The 24,313-nt window shown below is 61.8% G+C and overlaps 2 protein-coding genes across 4 annotated transcripts in view; one reads left to right on the top strand and one right to left on the bottom strand.

Annotated features, from left to right (window-relative positions):
- EVI5L (ecotropic viral integration site 5 like) overlaps nt 1-15,482 on the top strand; it is a 32,436-nt gene extending 16,954 nt beyond the window's left edge. For 2 of the 3 annotated variants that reach the window (XM_027547564.1, XM_027547566.1), the window contains exons 6-20: nt 477-602; nt 1,764-1,907; nt 2,047-2,136; nt 3,277-3,374; nt 3,462-3,522; nt 6,503-6,556; nt 7,383-7,415; nt 8,437-8,577; nt 11,432-11,560; nt 12,831-12,971; nt 13,051-13,206; nt 13,293-13,439; nt 13,518-13,613; nt 13,697-13,792; nt 13,966-15,482. In XM_027547564.1, coding sequence (XP_027403365.1) covers nt 477-602; nt 1,764-1,907; nt 2,047-2,136; nt 3,277-3,374; nt 3,462-3,522; nt 6,503-6,556; nt 7,383-7,415; nt 8,437-8,577; nt 11,432-11,560; nt 12,831-12,971; nt 13,051-13,206; nt 13,293-13,439; nt 13,518-13,613; nt 13,697-13,792; nt 13,966-14,250 — 1,797 coding nt within the window. In that variant the 3' untranslated portion in view covers nt 14,251-15,482. The remainder of the gene's footprint in view (nt 1-476; nt 603-1,763; nt 1,908-2,046; nt 2,137-3,276; nt 3,375-3,461; nt 3,523-6,502; nt 6,557-7,382; nt 7,416-8,436; nt 8,578-11,431; nt 11,561-12,830; nt 12,972-13,050; nt 13,207-13,292; nt 13,440-13,517; nt 13,614-13,696; nt 13,793-13,965) is intronic. The other variant, XM_027547565.1, reaches the window with a different exon arrangement.
- Nucleotides 15,483-18,236: 2,754 nt separating this feature from the next.
- Nucleotides 18,237-23,177, bottom strand: PRR36 (proline rich 36). Its single transcript, XM_027547562.1, has 6 exons — nt 23,048-23,177; nt 22,233-22,507; nt 22,021-22,120; nt 21,673-21,785; nt 19,381-21,591; nt 18,237-19,215 (listed from the first exon to the last, which is right to left on the bottom strand). Exons 2-6 carry the CDS (start codon nt 22,498-22,500, stop codon nt 18,707-18,709), a joined length of 3,201 nt encoding a protein of 1,066 aa, XP_027403363.1. The 5' UTR covers nt 22,501-22,507; nt 23,048-23,177; the 3' UTR covers nt 18,237-18,706.
- Between the last annotated feature and the right edge of the window lie 1,136 nt (nt 23,178-24,313).

The raw sequence follows: 24,313 nt of genomic DNA, 5'->3' as shown, positions 1-24,313 counted from the left end.
GCCTGTGACCTCTGACAGTCTCCCAACCAAGCACAGAAGGCTGGCAGCTGGTCCTGACCACTATCCCATCCTGCTCGGTCACCTGCCAGGGTCAGATGAGGAACCCAGGTGGGAGACTTGGTTTGGCCAGTGCAGTGTTTATGGGGCTGGGGGTTTCCTGTGGAGGCTCTGGCAGGCTCAGGAGGGGAGAATGGTGGGGACTGGACGAGAGGCTGCCTCCACCGTGGGCTCTGGGGTTCAAGTCCCAGCTCCACTGTTTCTTGCCAGGCGGCCTTGGGCTCGCGACTTCAGCCTCTAGATGCTTCCCATCAGTGAAACGGGGACTTTATTGACCGGAGGTTTGCCATGGGGGTCCAGGCAGCCTGGCACCATCTGTGTTCAGTCAAAGTAAACAGCAGAAACAAGCAAAGTCAGGAGAAGAGCAGCAGGCACCCCCTCCCATGCTACCCCCACTCAGAGACACCCCCTGCCCCCAGATGCCCGAGGAGGAGGCCTTCTGTGTGTTCGTGCGGCTGATGCAGGAGTACCGCCTACGAGAGCTCTTCAAGCCCAGCATGGCCGAGCTGGGGCTCTGCATCTACCAATTTGAATACATGCTACAGGTGAGCAGGCCCAGGTGGTCATGCCCACCCACTCTGCCCCCCCATACCCTGCCAGCCCACACTCACGGGTGCTGACCTTGGCCCTCCCAGGGAGTCTCTTCGACTGAAAATTCCAGGCCTGAGAACCCACCCAGACATACCAGGGCAGAAAGGGGTCCTACTCCCCAGGGGGCTGTGGAGCACTGCCTGAAGGATGCTTCAGGGGCCAGTCCTTACAGTGGGGGCTTCTCAGAACTCAGGGTTCCCAGAGTCATTCAGGCCAGGATGGAGAGGTTGGCCTGCCTCAGACACACCCCCACACTGTCCCTTTCTATCTGCTCCCCAGTGTGGTGGAAGGGGGAAAGTGTTGTCTGCCTGCCTTTGCTGATTACTAGAGAGCTGTAGCCGCCTATTTATAAATAGTAGCCCCCGCAGGGCCCGCTCCTGGCTGGCAGACAGCACCGGTGTACACACACACACACACACACACACACACACACACACACACACACACACACGCACGCACTCTGGCCTGCTCCGGAAGCCGGTTGCAGGTGGAGCTGTGTGGCTGGGCACCAGTGGGCAGGATGCCTCTGGTTGTGAAAGCCCGCTCCTCAGGCCTGGAGGACCAGGAGGTGCTGTCGGTCAAGGGGACCGGAAATGCCAGCCAGCAGGTGGCCCAGGGCCACAGAGAAAGAGCCGAGAGCTCCCGTGGCAAAGTAGCTGGCCACCACCAGAGAGTCCCTGAGTCCAGAGGAGGCCCAGGGCAGGCCAGGGGACAGCCAAGGGTCCGTTCTTCCTGTGAAGGACCAGCAGGGCCTCCTAACATCTCCAGCCTCAGTTTCCCCAGTTTCTGTCACTTTCCAGCTGTCTAAAGTTCAGGCCAATCAAACATCCCTTAAGCATGTCTGGGCACAAAATGTAGAGCATTGTTGGGGGTGGTGGTGAGCCTCCCCGGGAAGCTGGGCCGCCTGCTGTCCCTGCCTGGGTCCCCCCTCGTGCTGCTCAGAGCTCTGGGGTGCTTCTGCCCCACCCAGGGACAGTGTGGCAGGGGGGCTGCCCAGGGTAAGTCAGGGAAGGCTCCCTGAAGATGCAGGCACTTCCGGGTAGAGGGAACCTGAGGGTGTGGACTGCTGTGCCCAGCACCCTCCTCATGGTGTCTGGCCTCCTCCCTGACCCCAGGAGCAGCTCCCGGACCTGAACACCCACTTCCGCTCCCAGAGCTTCCACACGTCCATGTATGCCTCGTCCTGGTTCCTCACACTCTTCCTCACCACCTTCCCACTGCCCGTTGCCACCCGTGTCTTTGACATCTTCATGTACGAGGTAAGGACCCCTTCTTCTCCTGGGCACTCTGGATGGAGTGACTCAGGTCCCCACTGGAAATGATCCCAGGGCTCAGGGAGGGCTCAGAGGCCCCTGGGAAAGCAGAACTGGAGATGCACTGCCCCCGCTGCCTTTGCAGGGCCTGGAGATCATCTTCCGGGTGGGCCTCGCCCTGCTGCAGGTGAACCAGACGGAGCTGATGCAGCTGGACATGGAGGGGATGTCCCAGGTGGGCAGGGGTCCAGGGTGGTGGGTTTGCCCCCAGCAGGGGCACCTGGGCAAGTGAACCCTTCCTGAAAGATGGGGAGACCCTGGACTTCCTGAGTGCCCTGATCCTTTCCTATCATCTCTGCCCCCTAAGATCTCCCTGAAGGGCCAGGGCTGAGGCGGGGGCAGTGCCTGAGGAGCCCCCAGCTCTGCCAGAGTTGGGCCAGGGCCAGCAGCCTGGCAGCAGGGAGAGAAGAATGCCAAGCCCGGAAGTCCACCCCCCTTCACCTGCCCCCAGCTCCAGGTCCCCTAGAGCCTAATGTGACAAATAGCAATACTAGCCACACCTGGAGGCCTTGGGTGTGGTTTCAGCCCCAGCAACTAGGTCAGACGAAGGCCCAGGAGGGAGTGAGGGTCTGGGGCTGACCCTCCCCTTGCCTGCCCCGGCTAGCTGCCCTGCCTGCGGAGAGAGGCCAGCCTGCTTCTCACTGCCATGTCCCCATCATGCAGGCCCCTGCCCCCTCCCAGTGTTCTCCAGCTGGTGGTTTGGGGAAGAATGCACAAAGGCCACAGTTGTGTTCACGAACACGGGCACCCATTGTCCGCAGCTGCCAGAGGGGGCCAGCTGGGCTGTGGAGCCCAGCCCAGTCCCAAGCCGCAGAAAGCTATGTCCACCGGCAGCGTGCGCTTAAACTCTGCGTGGAGGCCCCAGGGGCCCTGGGCGAGCAGGCAGGCCCCCAAGGGCTCCTTCTTTCAGCTTCCTCCCTGCCACCCTGATCCTTCAACCTCTTCCATCTCTTTTCACTGCCCTGGGTCAGCGGCATGGCTCCCCCTGCCCCCGCCATGAAGGACCCTCTTCTCAGACCCCACCCCAGCCTTCCCCCTCAGGAGTTCCTGAAGCCTGCTTCTCCTGCAGACAGAAGTCCTGGCCACAGGCAGCTCCTTCTCACAATTCCTGCTTCTCATACTTGCTCATTCGATCCACATACACTGATGGAGCGCCCACAGAGGGCCAGGCCATGCAAGGCCCCAGGCCAACGGGCTCTGGCTGACACTTCTGGCATGCCCAGGCCCCTCCTCCAGGGAAGCAGGGCCTCCCACGGGCTTGGGTGGCCCCAGGTGGTCAGGGCCCACATGTCAGTGACCACCCATGTCCCCACAGTACTTCCAGAGAGTGATCCCCCATCAGTTCGACAGCTGTCCAGATAAGCTGATCCTCAAGGCTTACCAGGTCAAGTACAACCCCAAGAAGATGAAGAGGTCAGTAGCGGGCATCCGGGGTGCAGGCAGTAGGGGGGTCCCTGAGAGTGGGACAGTGAGCACATCGGCCCTCCCCTCTCTCTGCAGGCTGGAGAAGGAGTATGCGGCCATGAAGAGCAAGGAGATGGAGGAGCAGATTGAGATCAAGGTGAGTTCAGGTGGGATGGGCCAGGCTGGGGCAGGATGCCCCGGAAGCCCCCTGATGAGGGTGGCCCCACCCAGCATGGGCCACACAGCAGGGTGTCCCATGGCCTCAAGGGGTGATCCCTTGGCCCAGCTGCCCTTTCACTCACCACCAGGCCACACAGAGTGAGAGCCACCCCCACCCCCTGAACTGGGGACATGGTTTAACAGGTGGACAGTTCCCTGGGCCCGGAGATTCAACTCCCAGCCCTCTCCCTTCCCTGAGGTCAGGCAGAAAGTTCCAACCCTCTCATCACAGGATCTGGTCACCTGGCTACCAGCCCCATGCTTAGGTGACCTGGGGGATTTCCAAAAGTCACCTCATTAACATAACAAGTGACACCTTGATTCCTTTCTAAGAAAATTCCCAGGGTTTTAGGAGTGCTGTGCCAGGACCAGAGATGAAGACCAAATATATATTCCTGGTAGGTCACAATATCAGAGGGGCTTTCCTGGGCATGCAGAGCCTCTATACACAGACTCCCTTCCATCTCCTTCCCTCTGCTTTTGACCCTCCAGATGTGATCTTGGTTATCTCTCCACAGGGATCTAGCAGGCACCTACTATGTGCCAGAATCATGGCAGAGACTGAGGGCCCCCAGTCCAGTGGGGGTGGGGGTCAGACACAGATGCAAACCCCAACACAGCCTGGCTCTGTCTTCTTCAGGGACAGATTCCCACAGTGCCTGGGCCTGGCGTCCCACAGACCAGAGTTCAAATCTCAGCTCTACTACAAACCAGCTGGGTGACCTGCCAGGAACGTGAATGCACCTCTCTGAGCCTCAGTGTCCCCTTCTGCAAAATGGGGATGACACTTGCTCTACTGTTCAAATTATTATTATGAACCACCACCATCATCCCAACTTCCTCTCAAAAGACAGAAACAGAACCTAGATGATAATCCAGGTTACCTGCTGCCCATATCTGAGTGGGGAAAGAGGACCTTATTGTCCTGGCCCTGTTGGTAGGTTTTCTGAGAAACAATTCTGTGTCCTAAACTTTTAAGCATCTCCCTTTCTCAGGAATGGCAGCATTACTGATGCACCAGTCCAAACATGTACATGTGTCTTGCTCATGCAGACAAGGGCATGCTCTCACCTGGTGGCCAAGAGGGCTCAGCAGTAGGGAGGGATGCAGCAGACCCTCAGACCACATGTCCAGCCTGGAAATGTCCCACAAGACAAGCCTGAGCACCCCCAAGGGCAGGGCAGGACAGATGCCTTCTCCCTTGTCCCTGCCCTGTGCTCTTTCACCTTTTGCCTGTTTTAAAGCAAACCTGAGATTTGTTTTCATCAAGTACAGTGAGGTGACAAACACAGACAACCGCCTTTAGAAGGACAGTTTGTTACTCACAGTTCCCAGAGGGGCGCACCTCTGCTGTGTGTGCAGGGCCACATGGGGAAGCATCAGGGCAGGGCAGGAGAAAAGTCTGGGCCAGAGCCCGTGCTGGGATTTCCATGGGAAGGGTTGGGTCAGGGTTCAAGAGGGTGTGTAGGCAGATTCAAGAGAGTCAAGATTGGCTGGTTTGAATAATTTCCAGGGCTCTGGCCTATAGGAGTGGTCACCACCTGTCCTGGGACAATTGAGGGCATGGGAAATAATGGTTTGTGTGTGAGAGGTAAGGGAGGTAGGCAGGGGTGTGACCGCTTAGTGTGTAGAAGGCAGACCAGCAGGCATGCTGTCTACTGTCCCTAGGAATTAACTAGTCCTAGGAGCAGCAGTATCACCGGGATTAGCAAGGCAGCAGGATATCAAAGTATCAAAAATACAGAACAAAAAACTTTTCAGTACTGTGATTAGTACGTAGGCCCCCACAGTCCTTGTTCACACCCTATCGGGTTTTCTCCTGGGAGGAAGAGGAGCAAGGTGAGGTGTGGTCAGCACACTCAGCTCCTCCAAGGATGGCTGAGCTTGGCCATCCGTGCGTTGAGGCCAGAAAGTAGACAGAACCCAGGGGTCAGGGGTCAGGACTCTGGTTCTGGATTCCTGTGACGGACAGAGACCCAGGCCTGCAACAGCTCTGACTCCGGCAAGCCAGGAGCCTCCGGCAAGACCCTGCCTGCCTCCAACTCAGTTTCTCTTGACATGAGTCAGCGCCCATCAATCAAGTCTGTGATCCTCTCTGACATAGCTGCTTCCAGGGTGTGTTCTGCATGTTTCCATCACCTTCTTCTCTCCGGAAGAATGTCCTGTGTGATACACAGGGAAGCAGGACTCTCGCTGACCTGCTGATGGAAATGATTTCTGTACCCACTGCTTAAAGGACTCGGGGGTAGAAACTAGGGGTGAGGCGGATGTCAACCTCCCCCGCTTCCCAGAAGGCTGCGGGGAAACCTACAACCACGAGTACCCCCACCAAAACCACCAGCACAGCATGGAAGGTGGAAGGAAGACTGCCTTGAAAATTAGAGGGGGTGGGGGCAACGGTGACAACTGTCGGGCGCAGCTGGTTCTCAAAGGGACGCAGAAATGTAGTCATCAACAGCACGCACGTTCGCAAGACCCCTTTCCTTTCCTGGACCTAGACTCCAAGTCTGTCCTCTAAGCCCTGGGGCTCAAATCCAAGCCGTGAGGGGTGGGGACTGTCTGCCAGCAGCTTCCCCCAGAACACAGAAGGCTCTGCCCTTGACAGGCCCAAGGCGACTCCACAGGAGGACACGGGTGCTGACTGCCCCCTCCATACCCCCTCACACAGTGCATATCCACCCAAGCCATCACATTGGTTTTCCTGAACCAAGATTTGTTTGTTTTTTTTTTTTAAATACCTAGTGGGCCATTCCAAATGAGAATTGGCCTTGACTGTTTTATGGAATCACTAACTTGGACCATTAAACGCTGGTGCCCTCCTGCCTGAAGATGGCCTGGCTCCAAGGGGACAGACTTCTGGGTGCACAGGAGCAGGACATGGGGCTCTGACGCACTCTTCCCTCTTCCCCCCACTACAGAGGCTTCGGACGGAGAACCGGCTCCTGAAGCAGCGGATCGAGACCCTGGAAAAGGTGAGGGGTGCAGCCGCCAGCCTGTAGCACCAAACCCTCCCAGTCCTGAGCAGGACCTAGCAGCCGGAGGGCCGGCCAGCCAGCCTCCTGCCCCAGGCACGACCCCACCCTAAACTCCCACCATAAATCCCACAGGCCCCACCATGTGTTTCCCTGAGACTTCGGCTGCTGTGTAAATTGGGGACCAAGGGGAAGCTTTGCCTGAAGGGGGACTGAGTTATAACCCCATTAACTGCAAACACAGAAATCCATTTGGGTCTGGCGCCCTCCCGGGCTGCCTGGGTGTGGGCTGCTTTGACAAAAGAAAGGAGAACAGGGTGGCTGTGCACCATGGAGGGGGTGCCATAGCCTTGACCCTTGCCCCCAACCTGTTTTTAAATATGAGAGTAGAGACGGGGGCTCTCAACTTCCAGCTCCCTGCTCAGTCTCACTTGACCCACTACTGACCGCAGGTGGAATTTGTCCTTGGCCCAAAGCCTTGAGTCTTTTTCTGCCTCCAAATTAAAACTGCACTCACGGGGCCCAGGGCTCCCCCGCCAACCCTCTTCAGGTGAGGCCCCAGCCCCGCAGCTCCCATGGGTGACCCTGCCCCCACCCCCTATTCACACACAGACTCCTCCCCAGGACGGAGCTTGCTCTGGCTTTGGTCTTCCTCCCGGCCCTCTCCTGCTGGTTCTCTGGTTCTCCGGTCTCACTCCTCTCTCCCGCTTCTAGAGATAGCCCACCGCGTTAGTGACATGTGGTTCTTGTCTGTCTCCCCTCTCCTGTCCCCGCGCCTTCTGCTCTGCCTCCTCCCCCTGTCGCTCGGAACCCCTCCGCCGGGTAGGAGAGCGCTGCTCTGGCTGATAGGTTAATACAGGTACTGTAGCTTTTCCTCTCCCTCTCCCACTTCTTCCCAGTGCCCACACATGACCACCAGACACCTCTGCCCTGGCCGCTGCCATCCCTTGGGGGAGGAGGGGGGAGGGGGCAGGCCTGGCGCTGTGCATGGGGGCGGCTGGGGACCGCTTCTCCAGGAGACAGAGGCTTCCCTCTGGGGGAGGGGGCATGCGTGTGAAGGCCTGGTGCCTGTGGGCGCGTGTGAGCGTGCACGCAATGCACAGGTTTCCTCTCTCCAGGGGACCCTGGTAGGGATAAGGGTGGGGACCCTGAGGCTACATTAGCAACAGGCCCTGGTTGGTGTGTGCACAGCTGAGCCACCCCAACACACACACACACACACACACACACACTCCCCTACCCCTTATGGCCCCTCACGCTCTTCTCTGCTCCAACCTGCAAGGCCTGTCCTCTTCTCTCACTCGCCTGCTTCTGCTGCTGCCTCATCCTGAATGGCTTTCTCTGGAAGCTCCTGCCTCACCACCTGGTGGCTCTGAGCCTGGAATGGGGGGCCTAAATTGGGGGTTGAGGGGATGAGGCTGGGGAGTCTTAGTCTTGGGCAGGTGGAACTCTGGGGGCCAGGACTGAAGAAGATTGGGGGAGAGGTGTACCCCCCAGCCTGGCCCCCAGGAGCCCGTCCTGAGCCTCCTGGCCCTCGGCTGTCCCCAGATCCCCGTCATTCCCAGCAGAGCCTGGCCTCTGCTGTGCTGTCCACCCTAAGTGGACAAGGACTTATTTCTCCTTACCTGGGACAGAGGCTGCAAGCCAGAGCCTGGGTCCCGGGTGGGTCTGTTCCTCCAGGTTCCTCCTGGTTCCTGTTCCTGCCTGCCCCCCCAACATCCCCAGGCCCTAGGGGGCACCCCATCCCAGGCTCTTGAGTGTGGGAGGTCCTCCTCCTCCCACCCCGCCTCCACCCTCTCTGGGCCTCCCCACTGGCAGGCCCCAGGCAGAGCTGGGGGTGTGAGCAGAGAGTCACGGCACCTCATCCTCGCTGTCCTCAGGGGCAGGTGACACGCGCACAGGAGGCAGAGGAGAACTACGTCATCAAGCGGGAACTGGCTGTGGTGAGGCAGCAGTGTAGCTCGGCAGCCGAAGACCTGCAGAAGGCGCAGAGCACCATACGGCAGCTGCAGGAGCAGCAGGTACCAGGCCGGTGGCGGGGCCCAGGGCCAGGCCACGCCCTATGCCTGGCTGCCTGCAGAGCTCTGGGGCACCTGGCCCCAATCAGCCCTGGCCCTCCTGTTCCTTCCTTGGGGACAGGGGACCCAGAGTCTCCTCCAGCCCCACACCCGGGGCGATCCTGTGGTTTCCCTTTCCCACCCCGCAGTGGGGCATCCGGCCTACCATATTACCACACTGAGGGCAAGACAGTCAGCCTCCACCCATCCCCCAACTGTCCCTGCAGGGACCCCGCCCTCCACTGATAGATCTGTGATTCCTTGGGGGAGCCTTGATGTCTCCCCAGGGTCTGAAGGGCTGTTGGGCTGTTACCAAACCAAACCTAGGTCCACTCATCTGACATGCAGCAAAACCAGCTACCAACACGGCTTGTGGTGAAGGAAACCACAGCATCTTCTGCAAACAAGGAGAAAGGGCAGCTCATGCTCAAAAGAACCCAGAAAGTCCCTGATGCCTTTTCAGCAGGGGATTTTTTAGTATTTTCATTTATTTATCTGGCTGAATCAGGTCTTGGTAGTGGCACTCGGGACCTTCCGTCTTCACTGCAGCACGTGGGATCTCTAGTTGCAGCATGTGAACTCTTAGTGGTGGAATGTGGCATCTGGGTCCCCAACCAGCGATCAAACCCAAGCCCCCTGCATTGGGAATGTGGAGTCTTAGCCACTGGACCCCCAGGGAAGCCTCTAGGCAGGGTCTTTTTTTAAGACAGTGCCAGAGGAAAGGGTCCAAGGACACAGGGTCAGCTCGTGGACCTTCTTCTGATTGGTTGGTGGTGAGGAAACAGGGTCATGTTTAGGGAACCTCAGTCATCATCAACCCTCTTGCTACAACCAGTCTGGGGTCTGGTGCTGCTGGTCAGTGTGTAGTCACCATGCTCCACCTGGCTGGGGCTCTTAATTTCTGCAGAAGAACTCAAAGACCCATGTCAAGTAGTTATCTCTACTCCTTCAGGAGGGCCTAGGCATCCTGGGACTCTATGATCCTCATCATTTACTGCCTGAGGCTGCTTTCTGGAACTCAGCAGAGGTCTTGGAGACTACAGCCTTTTTCTACAAACAAGAAACAGGGACACAGAAGGGCTTTTGTACCCAGGAGGGCCCACGGGATCCTGCTTGGTTTCAGCCCGCCATTTTCTTTGAAACTCAAGGGAGGCACAGGAAAGGCAATAAAGTTTTGGGGGATAGAGAGGTTAATCATACACTCGGGAGGGGAGCTCAGTTTCAGGGCTTCCTCAGGGGGTGGGTAGGCAGCCATGCATGGTAGGAGCTGGGGTGAGGGAGGGTAACCCCCTCCAGTGCCCAACACCTTGCCCTCAGAAGAGGGTCTGGTCTGTGCCCGCCACCCTGAGCTAATGGGTTGGAGATGAGGTGGGGGCAGCCCAAGTCTGTTTTGGAGTCATGAACTCAGGTGGGTGGTGGAGAGCCCATGAGCTGAAGCATGGCAGAGTCCACTTCTCCCAAAGAAGGCTTCCAGAACTCTCCTCCAGCCACACCCAGCAGCTGCCTTCCTGATGTGGTAACACACTGGCAGCTGTGGCCTCCAAACTCAGCAGGTATGACTGAGCACAGGCCCTGAGGGGCAGGGAAGGGCGCTGTCGGCTCCCCATACCCCAGGGCTGAACCAGCAGGGCCTGGCAGTGAGGTGAGGGTCCCTGATGTGGAGAAACCACAGGGTGCTTGAGAAAGGGTGAAGAGAAGGAATGGTCATTGGCTGAGGAGAATCCCTCCCCTACGTGTTGACCCTCTGCTCCTGGGGACAGAGGGGCAGAACTTCACTATTGCTGACCCGCATCCACCTCTGGCTCAAGTTCAAGTGCTATAGCCCCACCTGGCTTTAAAGCAGCCAGGCCAGTGGGGAAGCTGAGGCTGGGCTAACCCTACCCATGGCACAATGCCCTCCATCAGGCCAGTTGGAGAGACATTCACCTGCCCCCTCAGGGCTCCTGCCCTTAGGCCTGCTGCAGAGCTGGGTGAGGCAGGGAGGTCACTGCAAGGCAGAGGGAGGCCGGGAGGGAGTGTGGGAGATGCTGGTGGGGCCCCTGGAAGAGATGCAGCCGGGCAGAGCTGCCACGGGGCCCAGAGCCCATCTGGGCCGAGAGAGAGCCACCCACACCCCTGGACTTCAGAGACCCCCAGTGGTCAAGGGTAGCAAGCAGACCTGGGCAGTTAGGCAGGAGGGCCCCATAAATAAGACCTGGTCAGTGGGGAAGCAGGGGGTGGGGCAGCTGAGGAGCAGGGTGGCTGGGGCAACTTGCCAGAGAACTGCCCTGCCAGGCCACCCAGGCAGCAAGATGCAGGCTGTGCTCCGACCCCAGGGGCTTCCTCCCTCACTGTCGAGGTCTTCTGTATGGGGCCCACCCATCACCCCTGGGACTCCCAGGTACCTCTGAGAAGCCCCTGGACACTGACCAAGAAAGTGGTCTCAGCCAACTCTTTCCCCATCTGCCCCTCACAACCCCCATGGTGTGGTCAGGCCACAGACCACACAGCAGGAAGCAGCGCCCAGAGAACTCGTTCTGCATACTCACCCCAGTGATCCTGTGAACCAATCATTGGTGTACCTCAGGGGGCCTCCTGAGGCCATGTGTGGTGTCCCCAGGACCCCAAGACAAAGCATCAGGGCCCCCGTGGTGTTCTGCCCTTCCAGGGGATATGGGCTTTCTCCTTGCCCTCCTCTCCACCCACAACCTAAGCCCCCACTCCTGGCCATGGGGGTGGAAGAGGTGGGACCAGGCCTGGGCCCTCACCTGGCTGGCAGGAAAGCTGCCCACCTCTGGCCACAGCCTGTCGCCCAGCACAGCTCTCTGCCTGCCCCCAGGATAACCCGCGCCTCACCGAGGACTTTGTGGCCCACCTGGAGACGGAGCTGGAGCAGTCACGGCTTCGGGAGACCGAGACCCTGGGGGCCCTTCGGGAGATGCAGGACAAGGTTCTGGACATGGAGAAGGTGCGACTGGGTGGCCGCTGGGGGCACCCTGGAGACGGGGCAGTAAGGGCGCCCCTGGGAGGTGACCACCGGGCCCTTGCCAAGGATAAGGGGGGCAGCCCCAAGGACCTGAGGGCCAGGCCCTGGAGTCAGAGCCCTTCCCCTGCCTCCTCCCCCATAGTCTCCACAGCACGGTATGTACCACTCAAGCCCCGGAGGCGCACACACACACACACACACAGCAGCAGCACGACTCCGTGAGAGCCACGCCTGCCCTCATATGCCAGACATCAGGCCAGCAGCACAGTAGCTGTCATGGGCCCCCTGGACAGCCCATCCTGCCTGTGTATGTCCCCCTCAGGCCCTGAGCTCCAGGGGGAAGGGAAGGCGCAGGCCCATCAAGGCTGCTCCCCTCCACAGCCCCACCACCCAGGGGGCCGCCTTCTCCCACCTGCAGCCCTGCAGGGAGCACCAGGCCTCTTGGTACCTTCCCAGTTCCTTCTACCCTGGTTATTGTCTCAATTCCCTTGAGCCGCCAGAAGGGAAATGCCCTGGCCACCAGAGGGCAGTACTCACCCACTAGCAGAAGCCACGCCCCCCCCAGCTTCAAGCTGCAGTTTGGGGTGTCCTCCTAGGTGGGGTGTCTCTGCCACAGCCTTGCATGGGGCCATTGGCCTCACAGTCCCTGTTGACCCACTACCCAGACTGGGCTTTCCTCTCTCCTCTCTACATCAGAGGGAAATGTGGGTCCAGAAGTTCCACCACCCTCCCCCCAACTCCCAGACAAGAGGCAGCGAGAACCTCCTGCAGCGAGTTGGCTTTTGGTCCAAGAGGCTGGAGCACAAATCTCATCTCTGAGCCCTTGGGAGGCCAGGATAGGGCCTAGGCCGGCCCTCTGTCCCCAGGGACAATGCCGAAACCTGCCATCTGCTCAGCTTCTGCTGGGCCAGGTCTGGGCTGGGAGGGCGAGGATCTCAGATTCCCAGGTGAGGAGCACCTGGCCTCGCTGCCCTCCTGGTGTTATCAACAATCACGTGTGGTGTGGGGGTTGCCCTGGACCAGCCCCCTGAGAGAGCAGGTGCTGTTACTACAGCCGGCTTTACAGACCAGGATTTCCAGCAGGGGCTGCGAGGGTGGGGTCTCCTCCCCTGGGGCCTCCTCCTCATTCCCCTGGGCATCCGGGCGTCCAGGGTGCACCCTCTCCCAGCCCGGCTGCCAGTGGTGAAGCCCAGAGGAGAGGGGGCCGGGGAGTGAGGCCTGCGGGCAGCTCTGAGCGCTCCTCTCCCCGCAGAGGAACAACTCGCTGCCCGACGAGAACAACGTGGCTCGGCTTCAGGAGGAGCTGAAGGCGCTCAAGGTTCGGGAGGGTGAGGCAGTGGCCTCGGCACGGGAGCTGAAGCTGCAGCTGCAGGAGCTCTCGGACACCTGGCAGGTGAGGGCGGGCCTCGTTCCAGGGGGTCGAAGCGGCCTTGGGCCCCGGGCGCAGGCCGACCGCCGACCTCTCCCCGCAGGCCCACCTGTCCCGCGGTGGCCGCTGGAAGGAGTCCCCGCGGAAGCTGGTCCTGGGCGAGCTGCAGGACGAGCTGATGAGCGTGCGGCTGCGAGAGGCCCAGGCGCTGGCCGAGGGTCGAGAGCTGCGGCAGCGCGTAGTGGAGCTCGAGACGCAGGTGGGCCGAGGCCGGCCCAGGGAGGGAATCCGGCGCCCGGGGTCGGGCCCTCGGCAAGGCCTTGACCCCCGCCCATCCGCCCCCAGGACCACATCCACCGCAACCTGCTGAACCGTGTGGAGGCTGAGCGCGCGGCGCTGCAAGAGAAGCTGCAGTACCTGGCGGCACAGAACAAGGGGCTGCAGACGCAGCTCAGCGAGAGCCGCCGCAAGCAGGCTGAGGCTGAGTGCAAGGTGCCCGCACCCCCACTCCCCCTATCCCCTAAGCCCTGCCGCGCCCCTTGACCCCTTTTCCCCCACCCCCGCCCCCAGAGCAAGGAGGAGGTGATGGCCGTGCGCCTGCGGGAGGCGGACAGCATGGCGGCGGTGGCCGAGATGCGGCAGCGCATTGCGGAGCTGGAGATCCAGGTGAGCGGTGAGGCCAGGGCGGGGCGCGCTGCGGACTGGCTCGGGGACCGGACCCCGTGCTGACTGGCACGGCCCGCCCTCAGAGAGAGGAGGGCCGCATCCAGGGCCAGCTGAACCACTCGGACTCGTCGCAGTACATCCGCGAGCTCAAGGACCAGATCGAGGAGCTGAAGGCCGAGGTGAGCGCGGGCGGGGCGTGAGAGCCCTGGTGGCCGCGACCAGTGATGGGCCGGGCGTCGGCGTTTCGGGGAGCGGGAGAGGAGGAGGGCCCGGCGGCCGGACTCCATCCATGGGGACATCGATGCACGCCTCCAGCGCGCGGGTCCCACCTCACCCCAACCCCCCGCCCCAGGTGCGGCTGCTGAAGGGCCCGCCGCCCTTTGAGGACCCGCTGGCCTTCGACGGGCTGGGCCTGGCGCGGCACCTGGACGAGGACTCGCTACCGTCGTCCGACGAGGAGCTGCTGGGCGTGGGCGTGGGCGTTGGCGCCGCGCTGCAGGACGCGCTCTACCCGCTGTCCCCGCGCGACGCGCGCTTCTTCCGCCGGCTGGAGCGGCCGGCCAAGGACAGTGAGGGCAGCTCCGACAGCGACGCCGATGAGCTGGCCGCGCCCTACAGCCAGGGCCTGGACAACTGAGGCCGTGCCACGCGTGCTCGGAGCCAGGGCGCGGGGGTAAGGGGGTAGGCCGCCGCCAGCCCGCTCCTGCGTCGGCGCCAGCTTTTCACAGACTCCACGCCCTCGGCAGTTTCACCCACCCAGAGGGCCAGGCCCAGCGCACAACCGGGCACAGAGGGCAGGGCCGGAGGCTGGGGATCCTCACAGTGCCCTGGCAGACCCACCCTCCCCAGCAGTGTTTACCCATCTTGGTCCGTTCCCTTCTCGGCCCATTTACCTGGAAGGTCTGCCCCTCTTAACAGCCAGGGCCAGGACGACCCAAGGGTCCCAGGACTGCACCAACGGAAGCTGCCCCTCCTAGCCGGCCTCCTCCTGGGACAAGAGCGGCCCTGCTGGGAAGGGCCCAGGCTCTGGGGCAGGCCTGAGGAGGAAGGTGCCCCTGTAGGCCGGACTTTACCACCCATGAAGGCCCTGGGGATCCTTGGCCTCTGGAGACAGATGGCCAGGCAGGGCTTCCCTGCCTGGTTGCAGGCATTGTGGCCCCTGCAACAGAAACCAAAGTCCCTCCTACTGAGTGCAGGGCTGCCAGGGTGTGAGTGGCCAACTGGAACCAGCCAGGGCCTGGGCAGTATCTGTCCCTACTTCCTAGGGGCCAGAGCAGCTGTAAGGAAGTGGAGACACCTCCCCTTCCCCAGCACCCCACCTCTTCCTCTGTGGCAGTCCCATCACCCCAGCTTGGCCAGTGACGGGGGGAGAGGGGCTCCTCATGCAGGCTAGCCTCCTCTCCAGGGGGTCCCCAGCCTCCAAGTCCCTTCCTCCTCTGTATCCCTAGCCCCACCATCCAGCCCCAGGGGAGGAGGCCTCCTGGCTGAGTGCCCCCCCTACCTGCTCACAGTGGTCCCGTGGTCTCTGCTGAGTCAGAGCCAAGAACGGTGCCAAAGTCCAACGATGCCCCCAGACCCGACCCCCCCCCGGGACCTCATGACCCCCGGGCTGACCTTCTCGGTGCTCCTGGAGCCTAGAACAGCATCACAAAGAGTCCCCCTGGCGCTTCCTGGGGTGGGGATCCATGCTCAGTCCCCCCTTCCCGGTCGCCCACTCAGTGTTACAAAGCCTGGGGACCAGGGTGGGCATCCCAGGGGCTCACCCACATGCCCCCCGCACTGCCCACCACCATTTTGCACACTGCCTGTTCACACTCCACATGTCGCCCAGGCGGGAAAGATGGAAAATAAAGTGTATTTACACAGTCACGACAAGGGGCGCTGAGCGGGGCAGGCCTGGGGGTCCCTGGCCCCTTGTGAAGCAGCGGGGAAGGGAGGAGGCTGTCTATGCCCTTGGGAGCCTCCCACTGTCTAAGAGAACCAGAGGCACAGGTCACAGCAGGCCAGCAGGGGCCCAAAGAGGCTGCCCAGGACGGGGTGCAGAGTGGAAGAGCAAAGTTCACACCATGCATGTGAACATTAAGTGTGGGGGTAGGAAGAGATAGGTTGGTATTGGAGGAACAGGTCAGATGCACCCTTAGAGCAGGCATTTTCAGGAGGATGGCTCTGGACATGGGGAGAGTGGGCCATGATTTTCCACCAGGGCAATTCAGCCAGGGCCTCCCTTGAGAGTCATGAAGAATGAAGGGGCTTGGGCTTGGGGCCTCAGGAGGATTCAGGATCTACTTTCCTCCATTCGGCATGTACTTCCTGAGGCCTTTAGGGTTTTCTGCTCTGATTCTGGTTCTGAGGGGTCCCAAGTGCAGTGGAGGAGACAGACACTGGGGGGGCGCGGTGAGGGATAAGTCTGCGCTAAGAATGGTGAGTGCCTAGATGAATGTGTAGGGAGATCAGGGAAGGTTTCTTGGAGGAGGTGGGGGTGGGGGGAGTGCATCTCCAAGGGCAGAAGCATAAGGGTGAGATGTGGAGGGATCAGCAGGAGACATGTGAGATCTGTGAAGAAGGAACAGGAGAAAGTGGGCATGGCCAGACTGGGAAGGGGGTTTTCAAGTCAGGAGAAGAAAGACTTTGCACTTTGAACTGAGGGTACTGGGGAGCCATGGAGGGCTTAGGTGAGAGGGGCACCATCAGAGGGACTACAGTCTTGGGGGTCAGCACAGAGACAAAACTGAGCCAGGCAGTGGGGACTGCCCTGGGGAAAGAAGACCCAGAAAGGCAGGTCTTTTGTAGGATTGCCCACAGAGCTGAGGCGTAGTCCCAGCTAGCACAGGAGTCAGATCCAGGGATGGCAAAGAAGGCTTCCTGGGGGAGACATTTAACTGGGTCCAGCCAGATACCAGCCTGGCCCTGACCTCTACGCCCGGTGTGGACCCACAAAGTGTGCCCTGCTCTGCTGCATGATACCTGCGGAGCAGCGAGCAGGACACCTGTCATGCACCGGGACAGCTGAGCCCTTCTCACACCACAGCTCCTGTGGACCCATCATCATCCCCACCACACAGTTTGAACACTGAGACCTTGACCGTTGCTGCCTGCCTCTCCTGCTCCCACCAAGTAACTCCACCCGGTTAGCTCCCAGGATGGGGCAGGAAGTTGGGAGAACTGGGGCTCTGCCCTGCTCCTTCTCGAGGGCTGGCCTTGGGGTCTCAGCTACCCAACATGTCACGAGTCAGCCCCTACCCTCGGGCTTGTCTCAGCATCTGGAAACAAGGACACCCGGGTCCTCACCAGGGCCCAGCTTAGAAAAGGAAGCTCTGTAGTTTGTCACCTTAACTGATTGGCTCCCAGGGATGGAGGTGACAGTATCCCATCAAGACTGGGCCAATTTCTCTTCAGATCCTAGGTTGGGAGGCAGTTGCTTCTGGAGTGGGGACCAGCAGGAACCCAGCTTCAGGGACTGGGTCTATAGACAGAGAAATAGCCCCACAGGGGGTCCTTCTCTGTCCATCTACCTGTCCTGAGGATTGTGGTTCCCCTCCGGCCGCCATCATTTTGGGTGTAAAGCAGGACACTCTTGGGGAGGAAAGGCCTAGGGGATCCATTTCCTGCACGGGTACTTGGGAAGAAAGAGGGCCTGGGCTGTGGCTTAAAGGAGCTACAGTCAGGATGACTGGACTCTGGGAGGAAGGGCAAGGAATTCTGACTCGGGGAGATAAGCAAAGGCAGTAGTTGGCTCTGGCGAGGACCCTCGACACTGGTGCACAGGCAAGGATGCCCGGCTAGAGGGCTTGGGGGGACACCCTAAGTTGAGATGAAAGGCGAGGCCCATGGCTGGGAAGCAGGCCCAGAGGGGCATGGTGAGGGCTCCTGGAGAGGAGTGGGCAATGGAAGCATGCCCAGATCTCCCACCAGCCTTGGAGAGGCTGCTCCTTCCCTGTGCTGCTCAGTGCGGTCCACCCAGGAGGCAGTGACTCCCCTTCCCAAGCCCAGGGCTCAGCTGCGGGCCTGCCTTTTGCACTGCAGCCTCCTTGGTAAGCAGAGGGCAGTGTGCCCTCTTGGGAGGCCCTGGAGGGACCCGAGATGGCCATCAGTCTCAGGCCTCCCCTGTCTCCAACACCCCAGGGCGTGGAAAGTAAAGGGGTGCACACTGTGAGGAAGAACCTCAGGAAGTGGCTTGCGCCCTCTCCTGAGATTCAAGCAATCCCTCCCCAAGTGTCTTCCCTGACCCCCCAAGGAGTGCCTACTGCTGTGGCAGAGTATGGGAAGAGCTTAGTCAACTGGCCACAACGGGCACACCTCGTTCATTCACTTGGTCGCGCAGTCCCACCTGGGCCCCTCCTGCACTTGATATTTCCATGAAAAGTTGGGCATAAGAATGCCTACATTAATGCACGCTGGTGGGTGCGCGGCGCTGGACCACGGGACTCTCAGCATTTCCTGATCCCACCAGCCCCTCCTTGTACGCCCCTACCCTCAGCGGAGGAACTTTGGGGAAAGCCTTCAACCAGAGCTACAACCTGCTGTGCACAGCCCCAAGGCTCGCCTGGCCCCTCGCGCCGCCCTGCGGTTGGATGCGCCCAGGAGGCCCCCAGCCCTCGACCGCAAAGAGGAAAGTAAACAGGCCTCGGTCTCTGCTTTATTGCAAACTCGGGCTGCGTGGTAGACAATACACTGGACACCGGGAAGAGCCTAGGCCGAGGAAGGTACGGGGCTCGAGGGGTGCAGGAGCGCGTTCTAGGCCAAAGGCGAGGGGTTCAAGGGGAGGGCCTTGGCCAAAGGTGTGGTTGGGTCGCAAGAGTGAAGTCAAGTCGCTCAGTCGTGTCTGACTCTTAGCAACCCCATGGACTGCAGCCTACCAGGCTCCTCCGTCCATGGGATTTTCCAGGCAAGAGTACTGGAGTGGGGTGCCATTGCCTTCTCCAATGGGTCACAAGCCTGGACCAAAATTCTAGGGCTCTAAAGGGACTGAGACCAATTCACGGGAAGCCGGGCTCCTGGAGGAAGGGAGGAGGAGATCTAAGACCTTTGAAGTGTAACCTGAGGGGCAAATCCTAAGGCAGGGGTGGAGTGGGCGGGCGGGGACAGGGTGGGGCTCAGTGGAAGGTCTCCACCTCTACCACGGTCCAGTCACCCTGCGGGGAAGCCACGTCATCCGGGGAGAAGCTAGTGACTGAGGTGATGCTGGCGCGGGACTCGTCCAGTGGAGACAACAGTTCGGCCCAGCGACCCAGTTCGGCGTCGCTCAGCGCAGTGCGGGCGCCGCCCGCGCTGCCTCCACCCCCAGCGCCCCCTGGACCACCGCTGCCTCCCGCGGCCTCCTCGGTCGCAGCTAGCAGCAGCGTCCGGCTCAGCAGGTGCTGCACGACGCTCGCCTGCAGCGCTCCCAGCGGCAGCTCTCCCAAGCGCGCCGGCTTCGCGCCACGAGAAGCCGCACCAGCCGCAACTCCAGCCGCCGCTTTCCCACCTCCCGCGCCGGGCCCGGGCCCGGGATCCAGCGCGTCTGTGGCGGGGCTCGCCGACTCGGGACCTTCAGCCTCGTAGATGGTGCACAAGCCATCAGCAGAGCCCGATCCGGATGCAGGAGACCAAGGCAGGGGAGCTCCTGCGGGGAGAGGGGCCGGGATGCCCAGAGAGAGCGGGAAGCCCCAACCCCGCCACGAGACTCCGCCCCTCCCTTCAGCTCCGCCCTCAAACCCAACTGTCCTACCCCCGAGCCGAGCCTCCGACCCTGCCCTCTCACATCCCAGACCTCGCGAGGACTGCTTACCTGGGGTGCTGCGGATGGCCAGAGGCGGCGCGGAACCTCGGCTCCAAGCTGCCGGGTGGCAGGCGGCGAGCTCGGCATCAGCAGGCGGAGAGGCTGCGGCACCGCCCTCAGGCCCACTGTCGTAGCCGCGTAGCTCCTCGGGCGTGCTGGTGGCGCTGCTGCTGTGGCCCGCCAGGTCCGGGCCACTCAGCGTACTGGATGGGCTGCGCGACGGCGGCGGCGGTGGGCCTGGGGCCAGCGCCAGGGTCAGCCGTGGGCCAGAGATGGGGGCATCGGGACCCGGGGTTGGAGGGCGGCGTGGGGCCTGCTGAGGAGGTGAGGCAGGGGGAGAGGGAGGGGTCTGCAAAGTCGGCAAGGCCAGGGAAGGTGGAGCACGTGGTGGGGGCGTGATCAGAGGAGAGGGAGGGTCTTGCAGAGGGGGTGAAGCAGAGGGAGAGGGACCAGCCTGCAGAGGGAGCGCGGACAGAGAAGGTGGAGCCTGGAGAGGAGGCAGGCTCTGAGGAGGAGTGGCCTGTAAGGGGGGCGTGCTCAAAGAAGGCGGATCCCGCGGAGGGGGTGTGGCCAGGGGAGAGGGAGAGTCTTGCAGAGGGGGTGAAGCTCGAGGAGAAGGGGCCTGAAGAGGGGGCAAGGCCAGAGAAGGTGGAGCCTGCAGAGGAGGCAGGCTTTGAGGAGGAGGAGTGGCCTGTAAAGGGGGCGTGCTCAGGGAAGGTAGAGCCCGCGGAGGGGGTGTGGCCAGGGGAGAGGAAGAGTCTTGGAGAGAGGGTGAAGCAGGGGGAGAAGGGGGAGCCTGAAGAGGAGGCGAGGCCAGAGAAGGTGGACCCCTCTGTGGGGGCAGAGCCCGAAGAGAGGGAGGACCATGCAGAGGAGATGAAGCAAGGGGAGGAGAGGATAGGGCCTGCAAAGGAGGTGAGACCAAAGAAGGTGAAGCCAGCAGAGGAGGCAGGCTCTGAGGGGGAGTGGCCTGTAAAGAAGGCGTGGTCAGAGAAGGTGGAGAGAGCGGATGAGGCACGGCCAGCGGAGGAGGGGTCGCCCGCAAAGGTGGTGAGGCTAGAGATGGGGCCTGTATAGGAGTGGCCTGTCGAGGGGAAGTAGCCAGAGGAGGTGGAGTCTGTAGTAGAGGCCTGACCAGGGGAGAGGGAGACTCTGAACGGGGAGAACTCTGCAAAGAGAGTGTGGTCTGAGACGGTGAGGCCTGTGGAGTGGGTGTGGGAGGTGTGTCCAGTGTACAAGGCGTGGCCTGAAAAGGTGGAGACAGAGGACTGGCCTGCGGAGGGGGCGTGGCCAGAGCGGAAGGAGCCTGAGGAGGGGGTGTGGCTAGGGGAGAGGGCAGGTTCCTCACAGATGCTGCTTGAGACAGAGGGGCTTGTAGGGGGGCAGCGGCTGGTGGTAGAGGACCTGCCGAATGTGGTGTGGCTAAGGGAGAGGGGAGAGCTGGAAAAGGAGGTAAAGTCAAAGACGCCTCGGTGGGGAGTACACTATGCAGAGCGGGTGAAACTGGAGGGACTGATGCCAGAAGAGGGGCCATGGCCAAGGGAGAGGCGGACCCCTCCGGAAAGGATGTACCCAGGTGTGTGGGTGGAGCCTGCAAAGGAGGTGTGGCCGGCGGAGAGGGGAGGGTCAGCAGAGAGGGTGGAGCCGAAGAAGAGGGAGGGGCTAGTGAATGGGGCGTGGTCAAAGGCCGGCTGAGGGCCTGAGAAGGGGGCGTGGTCGGTGGAGAAGGAGGGAGCGCGTCCCGAGAGGTAGTGGCTGGGACACACGGAGGTGGTGCGGTAGGACAAGGAAGAGAGGATGTGGCCAGAGGAGGAGAAAGGCCCCTCACTGGGGCTGTGCCCTTCCTGGGGGATGTGGCCTGAGGGGCGCGAAGGGCCTGCAGTCCTTTCGACTTGGGCTGAACAACAAGAGCCCGGGGTGTTCCAGCCGGGGAGGCTCCAGAGCGGACTGGGGAGGATAGAGGGGTGACGCTAGAGCCCAGGGGGCGCGAGGTTGGCCTCTGGAGGCTCCCGCCGGCGCTGGGTCGCCTCCTGGCGGCAGGGCTCGGCTCCGCCGCGCTGCGCTCTGGGGCGCTGCTCACTGACTTCCTGGAAGCCTCAGTCGTTGGGGGCCGGAGCCGGGCACTTGGAGCTGCCCGGGGCACACCCACCTCAGCGCCCGCAGCCCGGGGCCGACGGGAATTGACCGGGGAGGGGATGGCTGGGGTAGACCCAGAAGAATCTGGGGACAAAACAGAAGGCCAAAGGTCACCAATACTTCACAGCTCAGGAACCCCGCCGGTTCCTCCCCCAGGTCACATACCTCTCCGGGCCCCGGTACTCAGGGTGCTCCTTCTGGGTGAATCTGTGGCTTTTCCTCTGGCCGCAGGTTCCTCAGCTGGGGGACGGAGCCCCTTCTGCCCAAGAGGGCCTGGTCTGAGGACAGGAGGGGCTGCGATCAGGGCAGAGCTCCAGTTCCTGTTTCCTCTCCCAAGTCTACATTTCCCCATCTGTAAAATGGGGCATATGCTCTCTCTGCCACCCAATAAAAGCTTTCACCAATTTGTGCCCAGTGACCAGCAAGTGCTCCCACACACTTTAATTAAAGGCTTCCAGATGGAGACACTAACTCTTGCCTAAGGGACTAGGGGGGTGGGGGCGGGTGTGTTACCTGGTGGGCGCGCTGGCATGCCCGGGGCTAGAGATACAGCCTGAGCCTGGGGTCCTGGCAGGGGCCCGCTCCCCTCTCCCAGCCGCTGGGGGCCTGGAGGCTGTGGGGAGAAGGCCGAGTCAACGCAGGTGCCCCAGAAATCAAGGGGATGCTGGTGCCTCAGAGGAGGGGAGGCAAGATGGGGTCAGAATCAGGGAAAGAGGTTGAAGTACCTGGGCTCCGGGGGCCCGTCCCAGCGCTCCGCGTTGGCCCCAACTGGGGAGTAACCTCCGGGAGAGCGGTTCCCCGGATACCCCCGGTTCTCTCTGCCAGGGGCCCTCGCCCTGCGGCTGCTGCTGCTCCCAGAACTCGGAGAGCCGCGCTGGTTACTGGAGGAGGGGGTCGTGGAGACCCTGCGGGCTTGGGGATCTGAAGGCCTGGAGGGCGAGAAGCGGGCGGGCGACCGGCGGCCGCTGCCCTGGACTTGTCCCTCTTGTCCATCCAGCACCTGACGAAGAAACAGATTAATCAGCATCCCAGGTCCTGGACCGCTATGCTGCCTGCAAGGCTCTGGGTCCTGGCACCTCTCTGCTCCTTCTCCTGCGTCACCACCCATGGGCGCCCAAATCTCTGCTTGGATCCACTTCCTTCCACCCACCCACCACTCACTAGCGCAGCTGCTCACGGTGGTCCCCAAGTCTCGTCCTTATCGCCTTTCCTCCAGGCCACACCTGCCTCTGCTCCCTCTCAGGACTAGAGATCAACCCACCTACCCCTCGCCCCTTCAGGGCCTTGACCACCAGCGTTGGACCAGGGGGCCTGCCACTGGTTCCAAATGAAGGGATGAGCATACACCCCGGTCCCCTCGCCAGCCCCCAGAGCAGTCCCGGGCCTCCGGGAGAGATGCCGGCACCTGCCGGGAGGAGGAGCGGTCCCGGCAGCCCGCGCACGGGCTTGGGAGACAAAGAGCCGCGTTCTGAGCCCGTCCGCCTGCGCCAGCTGGGCCCTGGTCCGCGCCGCCCTTCCACCTGCTCGCGCCACTGCTCACCTTGGGCTTCGGTCTCCCTCCGCTCCACGCTGGGTCGCCTTGGGTGCGGCCGGGTGGGAGCGCCGCGGCGGTGGCTGCGGCGAGCAGAGGGCAGGCGAGGGGAGGGGGCGGCGGGCGGCGGCGCAGTGAGGCGGGCCCGGCCCTTGGCGGCGGGCGGGGGAGAAGGGGGCGCGTGCGCTGGATGCAGACCGGGAAGGCGCAGGCGGGAGCGCGCGGAATTGAGTGGGGAGGGGGGAGCGCGTGGGAGGCACAGGCGGCTTCTCTGCGGCTGCGCCTGAGGACCTCAGACACCCAACCGGAGGGGCTTCGGGGAGGGGGTAATCCCTTGGGGTCTGCGATCCAGTCTAACCCCCTCTTCCCCACCCGCTGCCACACACACACCTGCCCAGGCCCCCACCCAACCACCTGGAGACCCGAGGCCCGCCTGACCGCGGATAGGCTGGGCCCTGGCAACCAGGGAGGGGGGCGGGACCATCGCCCCTCGAGCCCAGTTCGCCAATCCGGCCTCTCGATGTCCCTGGCCCAGTCTTCGCCTTCGCGACCGCAGAGGCTGCCCCCGGACCCAGGTTTCCTGGGGCTTCCACCACTCTTTTACCCTAAGCTTTTTCACAGACCCAAGGAAACCTCCTATCTCGTTGAGCTCGGGGGACTGGTGGGAGAATGAAGCCCTGGGAAAGTAGGGGTAGACCCCGATTTGGGGGAAGAGAGGAAAAAAGAACGAGGGGGAGAGAGAGACCGAGGCTGGTGAGAAGTGACCCAACCTTCTACAGGGCAGCGCAGCCCCACTCTCCACACCCTCCCAGGTCACATAAAGTCAAGTCAGCAAAGGCTTCCGGATAGAGCCAGGCTTTGGGGAGTTGAGATTATTGGAGGCGTGTGGGGGGGGGCCGCTGGAGGTGTCAAAACCAGTGCATGAAGGAGCTGAAGAAATCCCGTTCGAGGTTTCCCAGCCCAGCCTGAGGTAGTAGGGGTGTCATTTTGGTGATTTGCCAACTGGTACAGGGGCCACCTGGAGTACCTTGATCGGGGGATTGTGGCATGGAGGGGATGGAAGCATGAAGAGGGACATGGCCATCTTCCGCCTCCCTGAGCTGGGGGACAGTGCCAGGCGCCCTCTTGCACCTCTGCTTATACTCAAAACCACATTGGGGACTTCCCTGGTGGTTCAGTGGCTACCCTCCCAACACAGGGAACTAGACCCCACATGCTGCGAGTTTGCCTGCTGCAACTAAAGATCCCGTGTGTCGCAACACAGACTGAATGAAG

This window comes from Bos indicus x Bos taurus, chromosome 7 (assembly GCF_003369695.1).
Source record: "Bos indicus x Bos taurus breed Angus x Brahman F1 hybrid chromosome 7, Bos_hybrid_MaternalHap_v2.0, whole genome shotgun sequence".
NCBI classification, from domain to species: Eukaryota; Metazoa; Chordata; class Mammalia; order Artiodactyla; family Bovidae; genus Bos; species Bos indicus x Bos taurus.
The sequence above is the reverse complement of the archived record's forward strand: the minus strand, read 5'-3'. Positions and strand labels throughout refer to the sequence as shown.